At 50.1% G+C, this 17,270-nt stretch overlaps 2 protein-coding genes across 5 annotated transcripts; one reads left to right on the top strand and one right to left on the bottom strand.

The window, feature by feature from the left end:
- Positions 1 to 42: 42 nt before the first annotated feature.
- Positions 43 to 11,949, bottom strand: LOC118505577 (transmembrane protein 94). 4 transcript variants are annotated; one of them, XM_036041546.1, is made up of 10 exons: positions 11,797 to 11,949; positions 11,606 to 11,712; positions 10,123 to 11,445; positions 9,921 to 10,055; positions 9,157 to 9,201; positions 6,696 to 6,825; positions 6,474 to 6,633; positions 3,901 to 3,997; positions 1,383 to 3,829; positions 43 to 1,317 (listed from the first exon to the last, which is right to left on the bottom strand). In XM_036041546.1, the coding sequence occupies exons 3-10, from the start codon at positions 11,371 to 11,373 to the stop codon at positions 1,245 to 1,247; spliced, it is 4,338 nt and encodes a 1,445-aa protein (XP_035897439.1). In that variant the 5' UTR covers positions 11,374 to 11,445; positions 11,606 to 11,712; positions 11,797 to 11,949; the 3' UTR covers positions 43 to 1,244. The 4 variants fall into 4 exon arrangements, with proteins under 4 accessions (XP_035897439.1, XP_035897429.1, XP_035897448.1 ...); XM_036041536.1 differs by having other exon boundaries at positions 10,123 to 11,712; XM_036041555.1 differs by having other exon boundaries at positions 6,516 to 6,633; positions 10,123 to 11,712.
- Positions 11,950 to 12,221: 272 nt separating this feature from the next.
- On the top strand, positions 12,222 to 16,666 carry LOC118517449 (chromosome-associated kinesin KIF4). Its single transcript, XM_036063595.1, has 3 exons — positions 12,222 to 15,828; positions 15,889 to 16,220; positions 16,304 to 16,666. Exons 1-3 carry the CDS (start codon positions 12,583 to 12,585, stop codon positions 16,368 to 16,370), a joined length of 3,645 nt encoding a protein of 1,214 aa, XP_035919488.1. The 5' UTR covers positions 12,222 to 12,582; the 3' UTR covers positions 16,371 to 16,666.
- The last annotated feature ends 604 nt before the right edge of the window (positions 16,667 to 17,270 follow it).

Below are 17,270 nucleotides of genomic sequence, written 5' to 3'. Positions count from 1 at the left end.
TTCCATCCAGTGTTCTTTTTTCCCTAAACGCACCAAAACGTGTAAAATTACAATTTATTCGTGAATACACAAACACACACACATACACGACTTCTGGCGATCTTCTAGTTCTAGCAAAACAGGGCATAAAATAATAAATAACAAAGAAGTTTTTGTGTGTGTGTGTTTTTTTTGTTACACCCATAGCTAGACACGCAGCTCATATGCAATATTTTTTTCTTCTAAAACCCGTCATTGTTCCTACATCTTACGGTCGATTTCAACTAGCACTGCACCATTTTGGGAACCCAACACAAACCGTGGAACGTCAAGTACAGGGTGTAGCTAAACTGAGGGCGCCATTTTGGGTTTATTTAAACGATTGTAACACAAAAAAGTCTTCCCCCATCTGCAAGGCGCAGCAAGGACTCAACGTTCCGCTTGGAGAGCGTACGAAAAGCAGGTGAGCAGCCAAGCGTGCATGGCAGTCAAGTTCCTCGCAGTGAGCTCCATCATGTGTGGGTCGTGTCATAAGTCTGGATGGATTTGTCGTAGCAGGTGGGGAGGGCAGTGATGGCAATCTTGCTGGAATGTTACGACATGTACCGGCTTAGGACAAACACTTCCAGCAACGTCTCGGACTAGATGATAGTCCAAACCTGGTTTGAACACATTCATGCACACTACACTGGTAACTTGTACGAGCCTGCCCAAATTGTAAACTTCAACTTGCCTCCCATGATCATGACAGCGAACGCTCAGAAGAAGAAGAAAAACAAAAGAGTCCCGCCACTTCATAACCTTTCCCCTTTGCAATTCCTAGGAAGTCGTTCATTAGTGATGCTAGCAGCTCAGTATAAATTGTGCCAGCCTATTTTAATGTAAAAAATTGTCCTTGCCTATTCCTTCCATAGCTCCCTAACCAAGCATCGTAGGCTAGGCATCTTTCGAAAGACTTCAAATCAAATCAATATACAAGCTGATCCAAACGGAACAAAATGGTGGTTCATCGTACGAAATGCGCGTTGTTCTAAACGAGATACTCACAACAGCTACAATAATCTGGGCTTGGTGGTTGCCTAACGTCGAACGTTCTTTGTGTGAAGCTCCCACAATTGACCTATATTCCTACCTTCGAGCACCTACAGGAACATCACACATACCACGCTCGAAGAGACGATGTCTAATGACTCAAAGTTCTCTATCTCAATACTCGGCGGCTGTGTAGCAGATTGGGCAGCTTCGGAGCGTGTTGTTTTTTTTTTTCAAAATGGCGAATTCATGCCGAGCTTCGTGCCGAAGTCTAACCTTGCCCGGCGGATATAGCGATTGTTGACCCTTAAAAAAAAAAAGAGGAAGAATTACAAGTCACGTGCTTTCGGTGCTTTCGTGACGTTACTTACTTGATTTCTTCCCATTTGAAGAATTCGCTCGCCAGAAAGGTGGCCAATACGGTTAGCACGATGCACACCACGATCGGCCAAACGCGTTCCATCTCCTGCCAGAGGTAGTCGTCGGTACAGAGCTGCAGCACAACCAGTCCCAGGTGTACCAGCAGCAGCAGTGCCACGACCGACACCCAGCAGAGATTGCTGAGCGGGCTGCGCTTGAAGCAGTTGTAATCGCGATGGACGAACGAGGCCGAAATGGTGACAAAATGAAGCACGATGCCGAGCAGTATGAAGGAACGGGCCAGATGTAAATCACCGGCCAGTGCTTGCTCCGGTGCACCGACATCCCGCTGTACCACCGCCTCGGGATCATCCTGCCGGCGTCCGGTGCCCTCGCCAGACAGACCGGCACCGCCGCCAGCAAACAGCTCGATCGGATGGGACAGGAACGTGCAGTACGCGAGCACCAGCACGATAATCGCGATGGCAAACTTAATCCCGTAGCACCAGATCACAAACAGCACCAGGCGGGAGCTGAGCGTCTTCTGCTTCTTGCCGGTGGCGCGCTTCATTAGCGCCGGGTCCGGTTCGACGCGCAGCAACGTCAAGGCGACCAGCGGCACCACAATACACATCAGGTAGAGCGTGTGCAGCGGCATCACCATCGGCGGTAGCGACAGGATTGCGGTAATGGTGTTCATGATGGCGAGCGATGCCCCACAGCACGCCCAGTACTGTACGCAACTCCACAAGCCGGCCATAAAGCGGCGCGACAGCTCAATCACCGCCACGATCGAGATCGGATCGTCCCGGCAGGTTGCGATCGAGCAGGAGATCGAGTTTAGGATGCGGCTCAGATAGACGGGCGAGATGGTTTTGCAGCGATCGGGCAGCGGTGTACCGCCCGGTTCCCCGTTCGCCGACCCCAGCCGGGCCCGATTGTTGTAGATGTTGGACTCGCTGTAGGCGGGAAACTCTTGGCATACCTGCGGGTACAGTGGTTCGATCGCGATCGAACAGTCGCCCTGCAGAAAGATCTCCGAGTTGGAGTTGGATGCGGACGAGCCGAGGCAGACGACGATCTCGCCGTACTGCTGCATGATGTTGAGCATCTCGCGCGTCGCTTCGGCGGAACAGTCGGTAAACAGGGACACGAGCAGCGGCACATTGTCCACGTGCTCCAGGTGCGGTCGGATGTTTTCGATGCCCCGCGGCAGCTTGGCCCGGTTCGACATGTCGAAGTTGATCGGGGCGCTCTGTTCGGTGCTGTCCGTCAGGCAGCTCAGCGATCGACAGTGCCCACCGCCTCCGACCACCTTCTGCTGCTGTTTCGCATCCCGCCCCTCGTTTTCACATTCGGCGGGTGTGGTGAGTCCGCTCGGTGCTGGTGAGGTGCGTCCACCAGCACCAACACCGCCACCGAGCAGACTGTTCGTGTCCGGGTTGGAGATGGCGCACGGTGCCGACGAGCTGAGCGCTTTCGATGCTTCGAGCGTCCCCGCCGTAAGCAGCGAATCGAGCAACCGGGTACGCTCCCCCCCACCACACACCTCCATCGTCTCGGCACCACCATTACCCGTGTCCGCCCCACAATCACCACCTCCGTCGTGTGTCGGCGTCGACGACCGGCTGTCCGCGTCGCTGAGCAGCGAGATGTGACAGTTCCATCCACTCTCCAGGCCCATCTTTTCCGAGAAGACACGCGACCGCAGCTCGTTCTCCTTGCTGAAGTGCACGAACCGGATGCAGGCCCGCTCGAGCCGCTCGATCAGCTGCACAATGTCTGTCTGCGCCTGGTACTGCATCGTCACCATGCCGATAAACACCTGATGGCACTGCATCCGGTAACACCCGTCCACGTCCGAGATGTCCTCATCCCGACTGTCGGTGAACAGTAGCGAATCGGTCGAGATGGAGTGGTGGGCTAGTGGTGCCACACCACCACCACCTAACACACTCCCCCCCGCACGCAATCCACCGACACCGCCATCAACACTGTCCGTGCCACAGTCGGCACACCCAATCAGTGACTGACCACCACCGACCAGATCGCTATAGTTTTCGCGCCGATACAGATCCCGCCGATGCTTACTCTCCGGTGGCAGCTCCAGGTAAGCGACACTCCCACCCTTAGGACCGCCGGACAGTGCCCCACTGATGCCGTGCCGCAGCGGCCTATACGCAAACGCCGTACAGTACGCGGTCAGGGCGGACCGTTGATAAAAGTCCTGCGCCCGCTTCCGTTCCTTCTCCGTCAACGGTTGCAGATCCTGCCCGTCCCAGTAGTCATCGCAGCAGTCCAGCACTATATCGGCCGTACCTTGGGTAAGCAGCTGCAGCGAACCATTGTTGATCTCGCGCATCACCACCGACAGTGAGTGTGGGAACGGAACCTTCACCTTCGTTGCTAACTGCAGAGACCGCGCGAAACGTATATCGCGCCGTACCACATCCGGTTGCTAAAAGAGAGAGAGAGTGAGATGTTTAGTTACGGGTGGCATGTTTGGTAGAATCATGCACGAAGGTATACCAGATGGCGATAGCTTGAGATTTGCCCTTCGAGCTGGAAGATGTCACGGGCCTGGGGCGAAAATCCGATCTGCTTGGCGAGCTCACACAGGCACCGACTGTTGGAGATGGTTGTTCGGGTTCGAGACGAAACAGGAAGCAAGTATAAACGCACATCAGCCAATAATTCACCGAATATACATTTTTCCATACTGCACACACGCACTCGCACACAAACACACACTCTCGCATATAGATATAGAGAGGGATTTTTTTTAAATAGACAAGCGTCCACATGCTCAAAACAAATGTACGATTCGAGAGATACACCAGAGTCCATAGACTTCAGTTCGTCTGATGTAAGTTCACTCAAAACTACGCCAATTCCAATAGACTGTGCTGGTAGAATGGTGTGCCAGTGCTCCGTAGACTATTATGTGTCTTTCGAATTTCGTACATCGTTTCTAGATATGCAGACACTTATCTTGAAAATCCTGGAATACCGTGACAGCTTGAGCAAACCTGCAGACAGGTGGAACGCTTTTTTTTTTTGGTTGGCCAATGTAGCTTCTGCACTAGGTTTTCGTTTTTGTCACCATTTTTTTTAACAACCATAAGGTAGGTCCAACTTCAACGGTGTTCAAGATCTCCTGCAGAACGCAGCAGCAGATATTGGATCCGATGGGTTGGATCTTCCCATTACCATCGTACGGCATCAGACAATCGATGCGATAGCTTGAACACACCCCTTTTTGAGATTAATAGGGTTAACAACTACTTGCTATTCTAGACAAACATTTCTGACACAGTAAGACACATGTAAGAGTTATCACAGAAAGCCACACATAGCAAAACAAATTAAAAAAAAAAAAGAAATGAAAACACATTTCCGGCCAATTTAAAAGAAAAAAGCTTCTACCGATCATTCCGTGTTGCTACAATGGACGTGCGAGAGCCGTTGTGGGCACTTGAAAACGTGAGCAACAAAAAACACTAATTAAATGTATGTGCGCGACAAATAGGGGAAAACTATCACGGTTACGAGCATCATAAACAATTCAGCTTCGGGTTGGCCAGTTGGTGCTTTTAAATTTTGTTTCCCACCAAGCTATCACATATCGGGCATAACTATGATGGCTCCTTCTTTCAGACGCCATTTTGTGCACCGATTAAATGGAAGATCGTAGCTTTACAGTAAGGCCGCCATATTGTAGGGATGGGCGCTGCGGTTCGGAATAACGATTCCGATCCGATCCAGCATATGAATGAGTCCGATCCGAACCCAAAAGAACGATTCCGACCAGTTCCGGAATCGGTTTGATTCCAGGCTCGTTTTGATTCCGGGCTCGTTTTGATTCCGGGCTCGTTTTGATTCCGGACTCGTTTTTGATTCCGCGCTCCGGATTCCCGTTCTGCTGCAAATGTATGTCGTACACACTGTTCTGCGTTATCTCCTCTCTTCTTTGTCCTTGCCAGCCGGTTGCTTGGTGGTAAAATTTACGGGTAGAATTTTGGAGACGATGGAGATTTCCCCTTCTTTTTTTACATTCGCTTACTGTGTTTCTTTTTCCTTTAACAGCTGCTGCTGCACAAACCCCCCCCCCCCTCCTCCCGGATAAAAAAACCGGAGCGCGGAATCATGATCCGGACTCGACTCCGACGGCGGAGCGCTCCGGGCAGATCCGATCTGGCAAATGGTCGGATCTGCCCATCCCTACTATATTGACTATTAAAAATTGATAAAGATCTTTTCCCCCACAGACAGAAACGATTAACAACCAACCATAGTCCAATAAAAAAAAAAGTAGTTACAAATGAAAATTACATTCAGAAACGTTAAGATTGGAACAAAAACATAACAAGTATACATACAGTGTACTCGTTAGTGCAGCGTAGCAAACGTGCTGGGTACCTCTATTAGTGACGTAACGATACGAAGAAAACAAAATGGATGATGGCGAACGTACTACTTTTGGTTGTAGATTTGATACTGTATTACAGTGTTTCTCAGATCATATAGCTAGTGTTGCCATGTTTTAAAACAAATCGCATAAAATTGGTAATTATTTTAAACATGGAAGGCACTTGCTTTATAAGCTGAGAAACACACTGTATGAAGAAAATCTTTTGCAGAAGTTGACATACACACTATTTACCTACATTGCGGTTTCATCGTTTTCAGCACAGTTAAAACCGTTTGATGCAAATGTGTCTTCATGTAGCTTACAACAACAACAACAAAGTCAACTAGTTTACCAACTAATTTTAAGTAAACGAGCTGTAACTTCTTTGTTTGTGAGAATAAGAGAAATAGGAACTATTAATAAGTGTATGGAAATATAAAATAAAAATTGATGTTTTGCTAACCCCCATAGAAGAAAACGGGGCTGCAAAGGGCGGACACAGCGACCCACATGTTTCGAATTAAAAAATATGGCATCAAATTCAGCTACTCGAAGATTACTACCAACTGCAAACAGCGGTCGCAACAATTGGATGGCGCATGAAGAAGATGGCGAAACGATAACGTAATGCGAACAAATAAGTGAAAAAAAAAACACCAAAAAACTAGACGTTGGTATGTCTAGTACATACCCATGCATAAAGCAATTCAAACTCGACTCAACAATCGCATACCGATTGGTGACCGGAACCAGATCCTTGTCGAGCATCGCGGCCGCCGTCACGTGCCCACAGAACTTGGCATAGTGTGCTTGCGTCAGTGGGCAGCACGTGTTGACCAGGATGGCGATACCTACGGCAACGAAGCGCAACGTTAGTTTCCAACCGACGGCAACGGTGCGCGCGGAAACTTACCGAGCGGTTTCAGCGACGTCAGGTGATTCTTAAAATCGTGATCGTCAAACTCGAGCTTGAACGGGCTGTGCTGGTCGTGCGTGAGATCTAGTACCTCCGCAATCGCGCCGAGCGGTTCCTTTTGCGAGCTCTGCGAGATAATGCGTTGGTGTAAAAGGGGATAGAGAGGAGAGAATGGTAGCAAATGTGTTAATAAGTTTAATAACAGTTTTGCAATATCTAATGAAACAAACAGCAAAACAACAAAGAAGATAATGCTAAGTAGGACTAAAACACACATGTTTCTTACATCAACAGGAAAAATCAGCACAAAGAAACAGCACAAAACGAACAGCTAACAGTGACGAAAAAGGACGAACTGGCAGAGCTAACACCTGTTACCAACATGCCGAAACATTACAAATTTTCAAGCCCTCTTTGGGTTTGGTAGCTACTTCCAAGATTGGTTACGGTTTAAGCTTTTCGAGATAAGTAGCGGTAGAAAGATTCCCACAAGAACAGCCATGAATTTGCAGGGTTTCTCAGCCCAGTTCAATACTGTAACACTATAGTCAACAGCATAAAACGCTAATCCGACGCCGTATATGCAATGCAAACGTGTGGAAATCAAATGCCTAGATGATGGAGCTATGTTTGACACATCGTTGATACGCTATTTATACTAATTGGTTTCGTACTATAATTTCCGTATCCAAAGATTCTAATCGATTGGGATTACCCGGGTGGCCAAGGAGATTGCGGCGTCGGTCTTTACAGGACAAGACCGGAGATCGAATCTCATCCACACCGATTATCCAGCTACGGGGAAGAAAATAATGTCGAAGAAAGAAATGGCAGACCGAGACCTTTCGAGGTTGTGGCGCCAAAGAAGAAGAAGAAGAAGAAGAAGAAGAAGAAGAAGAAGAAGAAGAAGAAGAAGAAGAAGAAGAAGAAGAAGAAGAAGAAGAAGAAGAAGAAGAAGAAGAAGAAGAAGAAGAAGAATGCTTTAGGCTGGTGGCACAGCTCCGTCGTACGGTTTTATCCAAACTCCATAGAGGATAGAGGCCGAATCTGGCATTTTGAACCCGATTTTTACCGTATAGATCGAAAACTGTTTACAAACAACAGCAGCAGCTGCATCGCACAATTAAGAAACGATGGAGTTTTCAAGAAGCGTTAACGAGGTTGAATTGCATATACGATGTCGGTTTAGCGTTTTGTGCTGTTGGCATAAAAGCGTTACAATGTTGAACCGACCTGAGAAACCCTGCAAGTAAAACAGTTACTTAACAATCTCTTTGAAACGGCACTGTCTGATAAGGTCTCTAATAGATAGTGAATTGCTGTGCAGCATACTTTTAGGCGTGCGTGTACCAAACATTAAAAAACCACCTCAAATCGGACTTTAATTTAGCAGGACAACAGCATCAAAACAGCTCTTCAGCGCTACCTTTTACTTCCTTATGAACCGTATAGTTTTTTTGGTAAAAGACTCGAGAAGGCCCCCCCCCCTGGAATCTTTTGTGTGCCGCACTGTGGTCTGTCATTTTTATTGCACAGTGAGATTTTTGTATGGTCATAACTCGTTTGATATAAATATTGGGCATTGTTCCCTAATACTGTTACTGGACAGTGAGTAGAGCATGATAATATACATTATAAAAAGTGATTCTGAAATGTTGATATTCTTATTTTTCCTCCTTTCCTGAATATCTACGCCCGTTTACAAGTATCCATCGGACCAATGTTCCGTTACAGTCCAGTCCGGGAACACCGTGTATGTTGTAAGCCTGATTGGTCACTCCTAGCGTGACCAGAAATGATTACGTAGCTCCTGTAAGCTAATATAAATGGTCAGGATAGAGGGAGGGGGATTTAATCGAATCAAAAGCAATATTTCATTCGACTTTAATCAACCATTTTTGACCACACTGAAAGCACACAGTGAAGCTTTCGCAACGTGTACTGCGGATCGCATACATTCAGGAGTAAATCCTACAGTGCCTAACAAATTTTGTCAGGGGAGGGGGGCCTTCTCGAGTCTTTTACCAAAAACCTCTACATACACAGGTTCAAAGTATGAAGAAACAAACAGTACACTCACAAAAAAACACACACACAAGCCAAAGCCAGCTCTAAACAACCAAAGCGTATTTTTTTTTTTTAAAAGGAACGTGTTTTTCAACTACATCCAAACAAGCGATAGCGGAAAATATGAAAATATCTTCAGCAAACCAAGTACAACAATTCTTTTTTTTCCTCTTATAAGAAACAAAACATAAAACGTTTGAATAGAAGCAAAACGAGTTTAACCGACATTAAAGAGATAAACACGGTGACGGAAACGGGCGAACACTGCAGCACGTGCAGCTTCAAAAACAACGGACAGAGTAGAAAGTATAGTCGTATATCGAAACGATAGAACAAACAGAAAAAACAAGGTATAAATGTATAAAGATAAACCATAAACACTATTAATCACCAGCTCGATGATATGTGAGAGTGGATGGTAATGCTCCTGGCAGCACTGTAAAATAGTTTGAGGGGAGGAGGGAGGAGGGGAGGGAAGGTTCGTTTTGATAATTGTAAATTAAACAACCGGTGTTAACAAAGCCTTGTAGCGTTGTAATGTTTGTGACAGTTGTGCTGTGCTGCATGAATTGATGGGGATTGATAATGAAGGACGTTCGGAAGGGTTCGGGAGAGCGCGGTCAGATGGTTCGGGAGAGATTTTTTCCGTCGAAATCTTTGTAGTAGATGAGCACTCGTAAAAGAAATTTAGCAATAGAGATGAGCATAAACAAAAAAATGGAAAGAAGTAATTTAGCACGCCCACACACCACAACAGCGGAAACCGGAAATGAGAAACAAGCATTCAAACCAGCCTGGCGCTGCCTTTTGGCGCGTTGTTGGTGGGTGAGTTTTTAAAAAGTAAATAGATTGCCAGGTAGGACGGCCAGTTTGGAGAAGGATTCATTAGTAGGTTAATTAATAAAATAATCCAATCAAGTCACCGATGCGGTTACTACTGCGAAAGGTTTGTTAGCGATAGGTTAGGGCGGTATGAAGTGATGGGTTTTTTTGTTTGTTTGTTTGTTGGTTTGTTTCAGTTCAACATGACAAAACAATTGGCCGTGCAGCAGTGTGTGTGTGTGTGTGTGTGTGTGTGTGTGTGTGTGTGTGTGTGTGTGTGTGTGTTTGTGCAGGTGGCTAGGCAGAGCCACGAACTGCATCCTGGTACTATACCTGCGAGTTGAGACTGCTTTGCTCCGACTGATCCGTGTTGTGGTCACCTTCGCGCGCATTGCGCAGAAAGAACACTTTCTCGGCGGTAGGATTGGGCCACGACAGGATACCTTTCTTATCGACACAGCAAAGAGCCTACGGTAGAGATGAACAAAGATTTTAAAACATTGTCCACAAATTTGTTGGCATATGTCGGCCGTACCGTGATGGTTCCGAGCACCTGTACGACGCTTGCACTGCGCCCTAACAGCTCCGACCGGCCTTTAAGCAGCTGCCACCAGTAGAAAAACACGGTACGGCGCGGTAGCTTCACGTGATCCAGATCGCACGTCGGTGTGTCGAGATCCTCGGCGAAAGACTTCTGGGCCTGGGCACGCATTACGGCCTGCGGGATGGAGAGGAGCGTTTCGAGCCGTGCCACACCCCACAGATTGATCGATATCCACAGCAGGGGAAAGATGAGCGGCAGCAGCGGCAGTATCGCGGCGGTAGGATTCAGCAGAAACACATTCATCCAGTTGGTGGGCAGCTTGCCCTGGAGGTACAGACCAACGTTGCGTAGTATGCCGATCGACACGGTGAGGAACAGTATCACACCCAGTCCCCAGCGTTGCAGGCACCGCGACACCAGCAAATCTCGCTGCAAGTTGATAATCGTTTTCGGCCGATCGAGAAAGCTGTCGAGCGATTTGCGCAGAATGTCCAGGTACGGTGTCGTCTCGACCACGCACACCAAGTCCGGCAGCGGTGTGCGAGCGATCGGTTTGACGGGCGGTTCCGTCGGTTGCTGCAGTCCGTACGTTTCGCCGCACTTGAATCGTCGCCCCCTTCCGCCCACCTCCTGGCACGTACCGGGCGATACCTGTCCCGGTCGCATTACGATGTGATCGCCGCGTACCAGCAACGCCCAGGGCAGATTAACTACGTGCCCATCCCGATACGTCCACTGGAGCGTGACGCAGGGCGACAGGGGGCTGCACAGGTGCGGATAGTTATCGATCGTCCAGTCCTTACACAGCACAATCCCCAGCCGTATCTCGATCAGCACCGTACGCAGCTTCCGATAGATTTCCGTCTTGCGTAGATTGTTTTCGCGCACGACTACCGCCACGGTCAGCAGTAACAGTGCCGCCAGCAAACCGGCCGACCAATAGTAGCCGGTCACGGTGAGGGACAGGGCGCACAGCAGTGAAGCCAGCACCGGAAACCATCCGAGCGGACTGGTCGACGTGCCGACCAGCGTGGAGCGGATCTTTTCCAACCAAAACTGGCGCCGGAACCGTTCCTCGTGCACGCTCAGCATCGATTCAATGTCGTCGTGCAGACACTGCAGCGCATCCTTCGTGTCGAGCCCGATACGTTCGTGTGGCGCTTTCGGTTCCGGTTTCTTCTCCATCGCGGGTGCCACACCGCCCGCACGCAACGGGCCACCGTCTCCTGACCCGGCGACCATCCGCGTCCGCTGCCTTGGTACCTAATCGCCAAACGACCATGGAAAGTTTGACCGCGAAACGGAACAACCGCTCTGCCGGAAGGGTGGTTGGAACGTGGGGTATGCAGTTAACAGGCCCGCGTAGGCAAACGCGTAGATATCGATTAGTTGAGTCTCGCTGCGCGCTATGATTGTAGTTTATGGTTGTTGATTGGTGCCATCGGCCACGGGCAGTTACATCGTTTTGGTTTACCTCTTCCAGATAATGAATTAAAGCGGGCTCTGTTCCTCGTTTTGTTTTGCAACGATCAAATAAACGAAATGATACTACTGCTCCAAGCGATGTATGCTACGTTCAGCCTGGGTACGACGAACAACAAAACGACGGTAAATTAAACAAACAAATCAATTATCACCACAAAAATGCAAACTATTTTGCATTACCACGCGTTACTCGGGAGGGGGGGGTTTATCTGTTTCTTCCACCCCAAAATTTGCCTAACCCGCCCGAAACTCACGAGCTCGGTGATAACAAAATTTCGATGTTTGCCTGTTCCATGGTTGACAGTTGTCGGTGTTTACATTCGCAAACTGACATTTGCTGCGTGCAGCACACACCAAAGCTACACACGCTGTTTTAATACTTCAACCCGACGCTCGTATATACACATTGATGCCGCATTACCCTTCCTGCGCGAGACTTTTTTAATTGTTTTATTTTTATATTAATTTTACAAATGCTCTAACGTTTACAATACTCAAATAAATAAAATAACAACATCTCGAACGCTTGTTCTCGCTCTCTCCCACTCGCTCGCTCGCTCTGTATGAACGAGCTGTCAAACGCTACAGTTGACATACAAATTTTAATTTTTTAACCGCCATTTCTGGGTACACCGCCGAACCATCGGAACGCCATCGCAAGGCATAGGAAACCGCCATTCTACATACTTCTCGTGGTCCAGGGTTGTGGAGTGGCTCTGATGAAACAATTCCAATAATTTAGCGTTTGTTGTGTGTATCGTTTAGTACAGTAAACCAGCGTAAACTGCAACCCCGTGTATTGGCAACGAAGTATGCGTGTGTAGACGATTTCGGTGTAACGCTACAATTGTTAATGTTGTGTGAAAAAACAACGAACTGATTCCCATCCGGTGTTTCTGTTTGTGCTTGGATCGTTCCCTCTCGTATTAAACCTATTGCAGACGTGTTTCGTGACAGAAGCTAAACATGTCCGGTCCAGAATGTGTGAAGGTGGCCGTACGCATCCGACCCATGTCGCAGGCCGAGCAAGCGCGCGGATGCCAAACCGTGGTCGAGCAAGCAGCGCCCAATCATCCACAAATACTCGTGTGCGGTGGCCGTACGCCGTCGGACATTTTCTCCTACAGCTATGTGTTCGCGCCCACCGTCGTCCAGTCGCACCTGTACGAGGTGTCGGTAGCCCCACTGCTCGCCAAACTGTTTGACGGGTACAATGCCACCATCCTGGCGTACGGTCAAACCAGCTCGGGTAAAACGTTCACCATGGGGACCGATTTTACCGGCCAGACGGGCGACCATATGGGTGTGATTCCACGCGCGATCGTCGACATCTTTCGCATGATTGACGACCGGTCGGACGGGGCACCGTGCGCAAATATGGACACGACCGTGACCTGCTCGTTTATCGAGGTGTACCAGGACAATGTGTACGATTTGCTGGAGGAGAAAAGCGGCACGGACCGACAGCCGATCGAGATACGGGAAGCACCGGGTGGTGATATTATTTTGCAGGGCTTAACTGACGTGCGGGCCACCACCAGGCAGCATGCGTTCGATTGCTTGCTGCGCGGTTCGACCGGCCGGGTGGTGCGTGCGACCGCCATGAACAATGTATCCAGCCGCAGCCACGCCATCTTTACGCTCACCATTCAACAAACCACGCAAGGCGAAACGGGCGGCAACGTTATCCGGTCCAAGTTTCATCTGGTCGATCTGGCTGGATCGGAACGGTCCAAGAAAACGGACACCACCGGCGATCGGTTCAAGGAAGGGGTGGAGATTAACAAATGCTTGCTGGCGCTCGGCAACGTTATCACGGCGCTGGGCAGCACGAACGGTGGGCCGGGCAAGACGCACATCCCGTACCGCACGTCCAAGCTCACCCGGCTGCTGCAGGATTCGTTGGGCGGTAATTCGTACACGCTGATGATTGCTTGCGTATCGCCGGCGGATTACAATCTGTCGGAAACGGTCAGCACGCTGCGGTACGCGTACCGTGTGTGCAAGATCAAAAACAAACCGATCGTCAACCAGGATCCGCAGCAGGCACGCATCAAGCAGCTGGAGGCAACCGTGCAGGACCTGCGGCTGAAGGTACTGTCGCTGATGCGTGGAAATGGCGAGGCACAGGATGGAGAATTCCGCGTACCACTCCCCGTCCACTCGCCACTAACGCGCGGCCTATCCGACCCGGAGCTTCGATCGCCGCGGAAAGATGAGCCCGGAGCAGCGCACGTACCCGAGACGGGTGTTAACGTGCAGAAGCTGCAGGAAAGTAACCGGAACTTGCAGATGCAGCTGCAATCAACACTGCACGAGCTCGGTTCGAACGAGATGCGTGCCATGACGGCGGAAAAATTGCTGGACGATATCGAACAGGTGCTGGGGAAGCATGACACCAACGACGGTACAGCCGAAACGACGCCCGCTGGCGAAGGCGAGATGCGACGGGCAATACGTGCACTGTTGCTCCAATACAAGGAGGAAGTGTTTGCGCTCGGCATACATAACCATTCCATCCCGGCCGTCAGTGGCTGCACAGTCAGCAGCGACGATGAACTGCGTTCGGAGGAGATTGAGCGTAAATCGACGTTCCACACCCAGCAGCAGATGCGCATACACAGCGAGCTGAGCCAGTTGAAGCGTCAGCTTGCGCTGAAGGAGGAACTGCACCGCAAATGTATGGATAACAGTTCCGTGGTGCAAACGCTCACCACCAACCGGGAGCGGGAGCTAACCGAGCAGCTACGCGAGTACGAGCGACAGATCGGCACGCTCGAGGAACAGCTGGCCGAGCTGAACGCACTGCACGAAAGCAGCAAGGCGGGCGAGAAGCGCACCAAGCTGGCGGAAGAACGGCGCCGCAAGGTGCAGCAGCTCGAAAGCGATCTGGCCGTGCTGCGGCAGAAGTGTATGCGCCAGGCGAAGCTGCTGAAGCTGAACGAGAACGATGCGCAGCGTATTGCGGGGCTGAGTGCGGAAATTCAGGAAATGAAGGCGACGCGCGTCAAGCTGCAGAAGGCACTGCGCACCGAGAGTGAAAACTTCCGCCAGTGGCGCGTCAACCGGGAGAAGGAAATCATTCAGCTGAAGGCGAAGGATCGCAAGCGGCAGTTCGAGCTGAAGAAGCTCGAGACGACCTACACGCTGCAAAAGCGCATTATGCAGCGCAAGATGGATGAGACGATTATGGTCAACAAGCGGCTGAAGGCGACGCTCGACCGCCGCCAGCGCAACCCGACTGCGGCGGATCGGTCCGTGATGCGCGGTGCCGAGGCAGCCAAATGGATTAAGCACGAGCTCGAGTTGATATGCAACACGGTGGAAGCGTCGGTTACGCTAAAGCTGTTGCGCTCCCAGCGCACCCAGCAGTCGAAGAAGCTAACCCAGCTGCAGGCACAGCTGGCGGAGCTGGAGGCGATGGTGGTGGTGGAGGAGGAGGAGGAGGGTGGTGCGGATGGGTCGATCGATGGGCAGCATCAGCAGCGCGGGGAGCTGGAGGACGAGATACGCCAGTGTGTCACCGATCTCGAGTATCGCAATGCACAGATTGCCGATCTGCAGCAGAAAATAAACACCATGGACACGGAAACGCAGCTGGCGGCGTTCGCCGAAGGGCTGGTCAGTTTGCCGGAAGCGCGCGAATCCTTCCAGCGGCTGCTGGAGCAGTTGGTCCACACGCACACGCGCCTCTTCGAGACACGCTTCCAGCTGGTGGAGCTGAAGGCCACGAGCGAATGCCAGGAGGAAGCGCTCGGTCAGGCACGGGCCCAAATGCAGCTTGCCGAAAAGCAGTACCGGGAGCAGGTGGTACAGCTCGAGCGTACGTACGAGGACAAGCTGGCGTTACTGCTGATGCGGCCACCCGGCGGGACCAGTGCCGTGCCGGACGAGAACCAGGATGGTCTGGCCCAACCCGACACCGTGCACGAGGAAGCAATCCGGCACATTGACGAGCTGCGGGACGAACTCGAATCGTACAAGCAAACCGTGCACACGCTGCAGGAGAAGCTCAAGGAGCATGAGCTGCCGCGCCGGAAGTGCCAGCTGCCGCAGAGACTGCGGGACCATCAGATGGATATCGATTTTGACGAGGACGCGGCGATGGAGCTGTCCGACGAGGAGAACGAAGAGGATGATTTATCGCGCGAGCTGCTGGAAAAGGAGCTTGATCCCGATTTTCGCGGTACTCCTTTGCACAAGCGCAAAAAGGTAAGGACTGTCGAGTGCGTTGGATCATGCTTGCTTATCATATTTCCTGTTTGTTTGCAGATGCAGACGTTCATACGCGAAAGTGTCGCGAACCCAAATCATACAACCAATGGCCCCGGTAACTGCGGCTGTACGGGTAACTGTGGATCGCGGCGGTGCGGTTGCCAGAAGCAAGCTATCCTGTGCCATCCGGGGTGCAAGTGTCCACCCGGTTGCGTCAATCGCAACCCACTGTCCAGCATTAACGAGCGGGAAAATGGGTCGCCCAGTGCTGCGGACGTTGCCGGTGGTACGAGCCAGCCGGACAGCCAGCCGAAGCAAACAGGGGAAGGCGTGAACAAGGAAAACACCTTCACGATGCCAAACGATACATCAAGCGTAAAGGACGACAGGTACGGCTTGATTTGTGTGCGTGTGATGCATTTTAATTGCCTCTTTTCTAACGTTCTTCTTCCTTCTTTCCACCCATCATCAGGGAAGAGCTGGATATATTAGCTTACGTGGCGAAGTACCGCAAGCGTAGACCGTTGCTGGACATCTAATTTCTGTGACGTGAGGGTAGGCGGAGCATTGCTTGACTGATTATATTGTGACTGGAAGATGATTAATCACTTGTATTTAATAATTCCATTTTTGGCCTATTTGTTATGCGGTTAAATTGACAACTTTTAATGATTATGAGATTGTGCATTGCTTGCTTGTGCTTCAAATAACGAACACGGAAGGATATTTTCATTTATTTTAAGGTTCATTATCCACGCTAGATAAGTGCGAAGAAGGAATAAAAAGTACTCTAAACGTTTGCTGTCGAACGGTCCGATTTGTTGCACTCGCTAAACGCTAACGCTGGTAATTGTTTACACTCCATAACACACACACACACACATTAAGCACTACAATCAACCGAATCAAACCTTCAATCAAACCTGGTCTTTTGTGAGGGGGCTGGCAAGGGCAACCCTGGTGGCAGAGAACAATCAAACATTATAATACAAAAGTATTACACCAACGCTATATGGGGGCGTGGGGGGGGGGGGAGGGTGGCTGGCACCAACAATCGACGGAACAATCATAACCGGGAACCGGCAACAATCAATATTACAATTACAACTGTGCATAAGCGAAACTACGCAATGGAAGTCAGAATGGCATTGAAATTGTTGGTCTGCCATGTACACGTTCAGCGCACGTTCGTGATGACGATGATGACGGCGATTCTATTTCATTCTTACCTCCCAAAGCACTGGTATGCGAAGGATGGCGTACTCATCTTCCGGAATTGTGGTATAATTGGTAAGGTATGTATGCACATACAAACAAGTTGTCTGAGGCTTTTAGAGTAATCGAGGATGCGATGAAGGTGATGCCTCTGCTCTTCTCTTGGTTGGGTCTAGGGCAACTGGGAGGGCAACTTAACATGTGAGAGGTGAGGCTTTCCAGTA

This window comes from Anopheles stephensi, chromosome X (genome assembly GCF_013141755.1).
Source record: "Anopheles stephensi strain Indian chromosome X, UCI_ANSTEP_V1.0, whole genome shotgun sequence".
NCBI lineage: Eukaryota > Metazoa > Arthropoda > Insecta > Diptera > Culicidae > Anopheles > Anopheles stephensi.
This window is presented reverse-complemented; position numbering and strand designations above follow the sequence as displayed.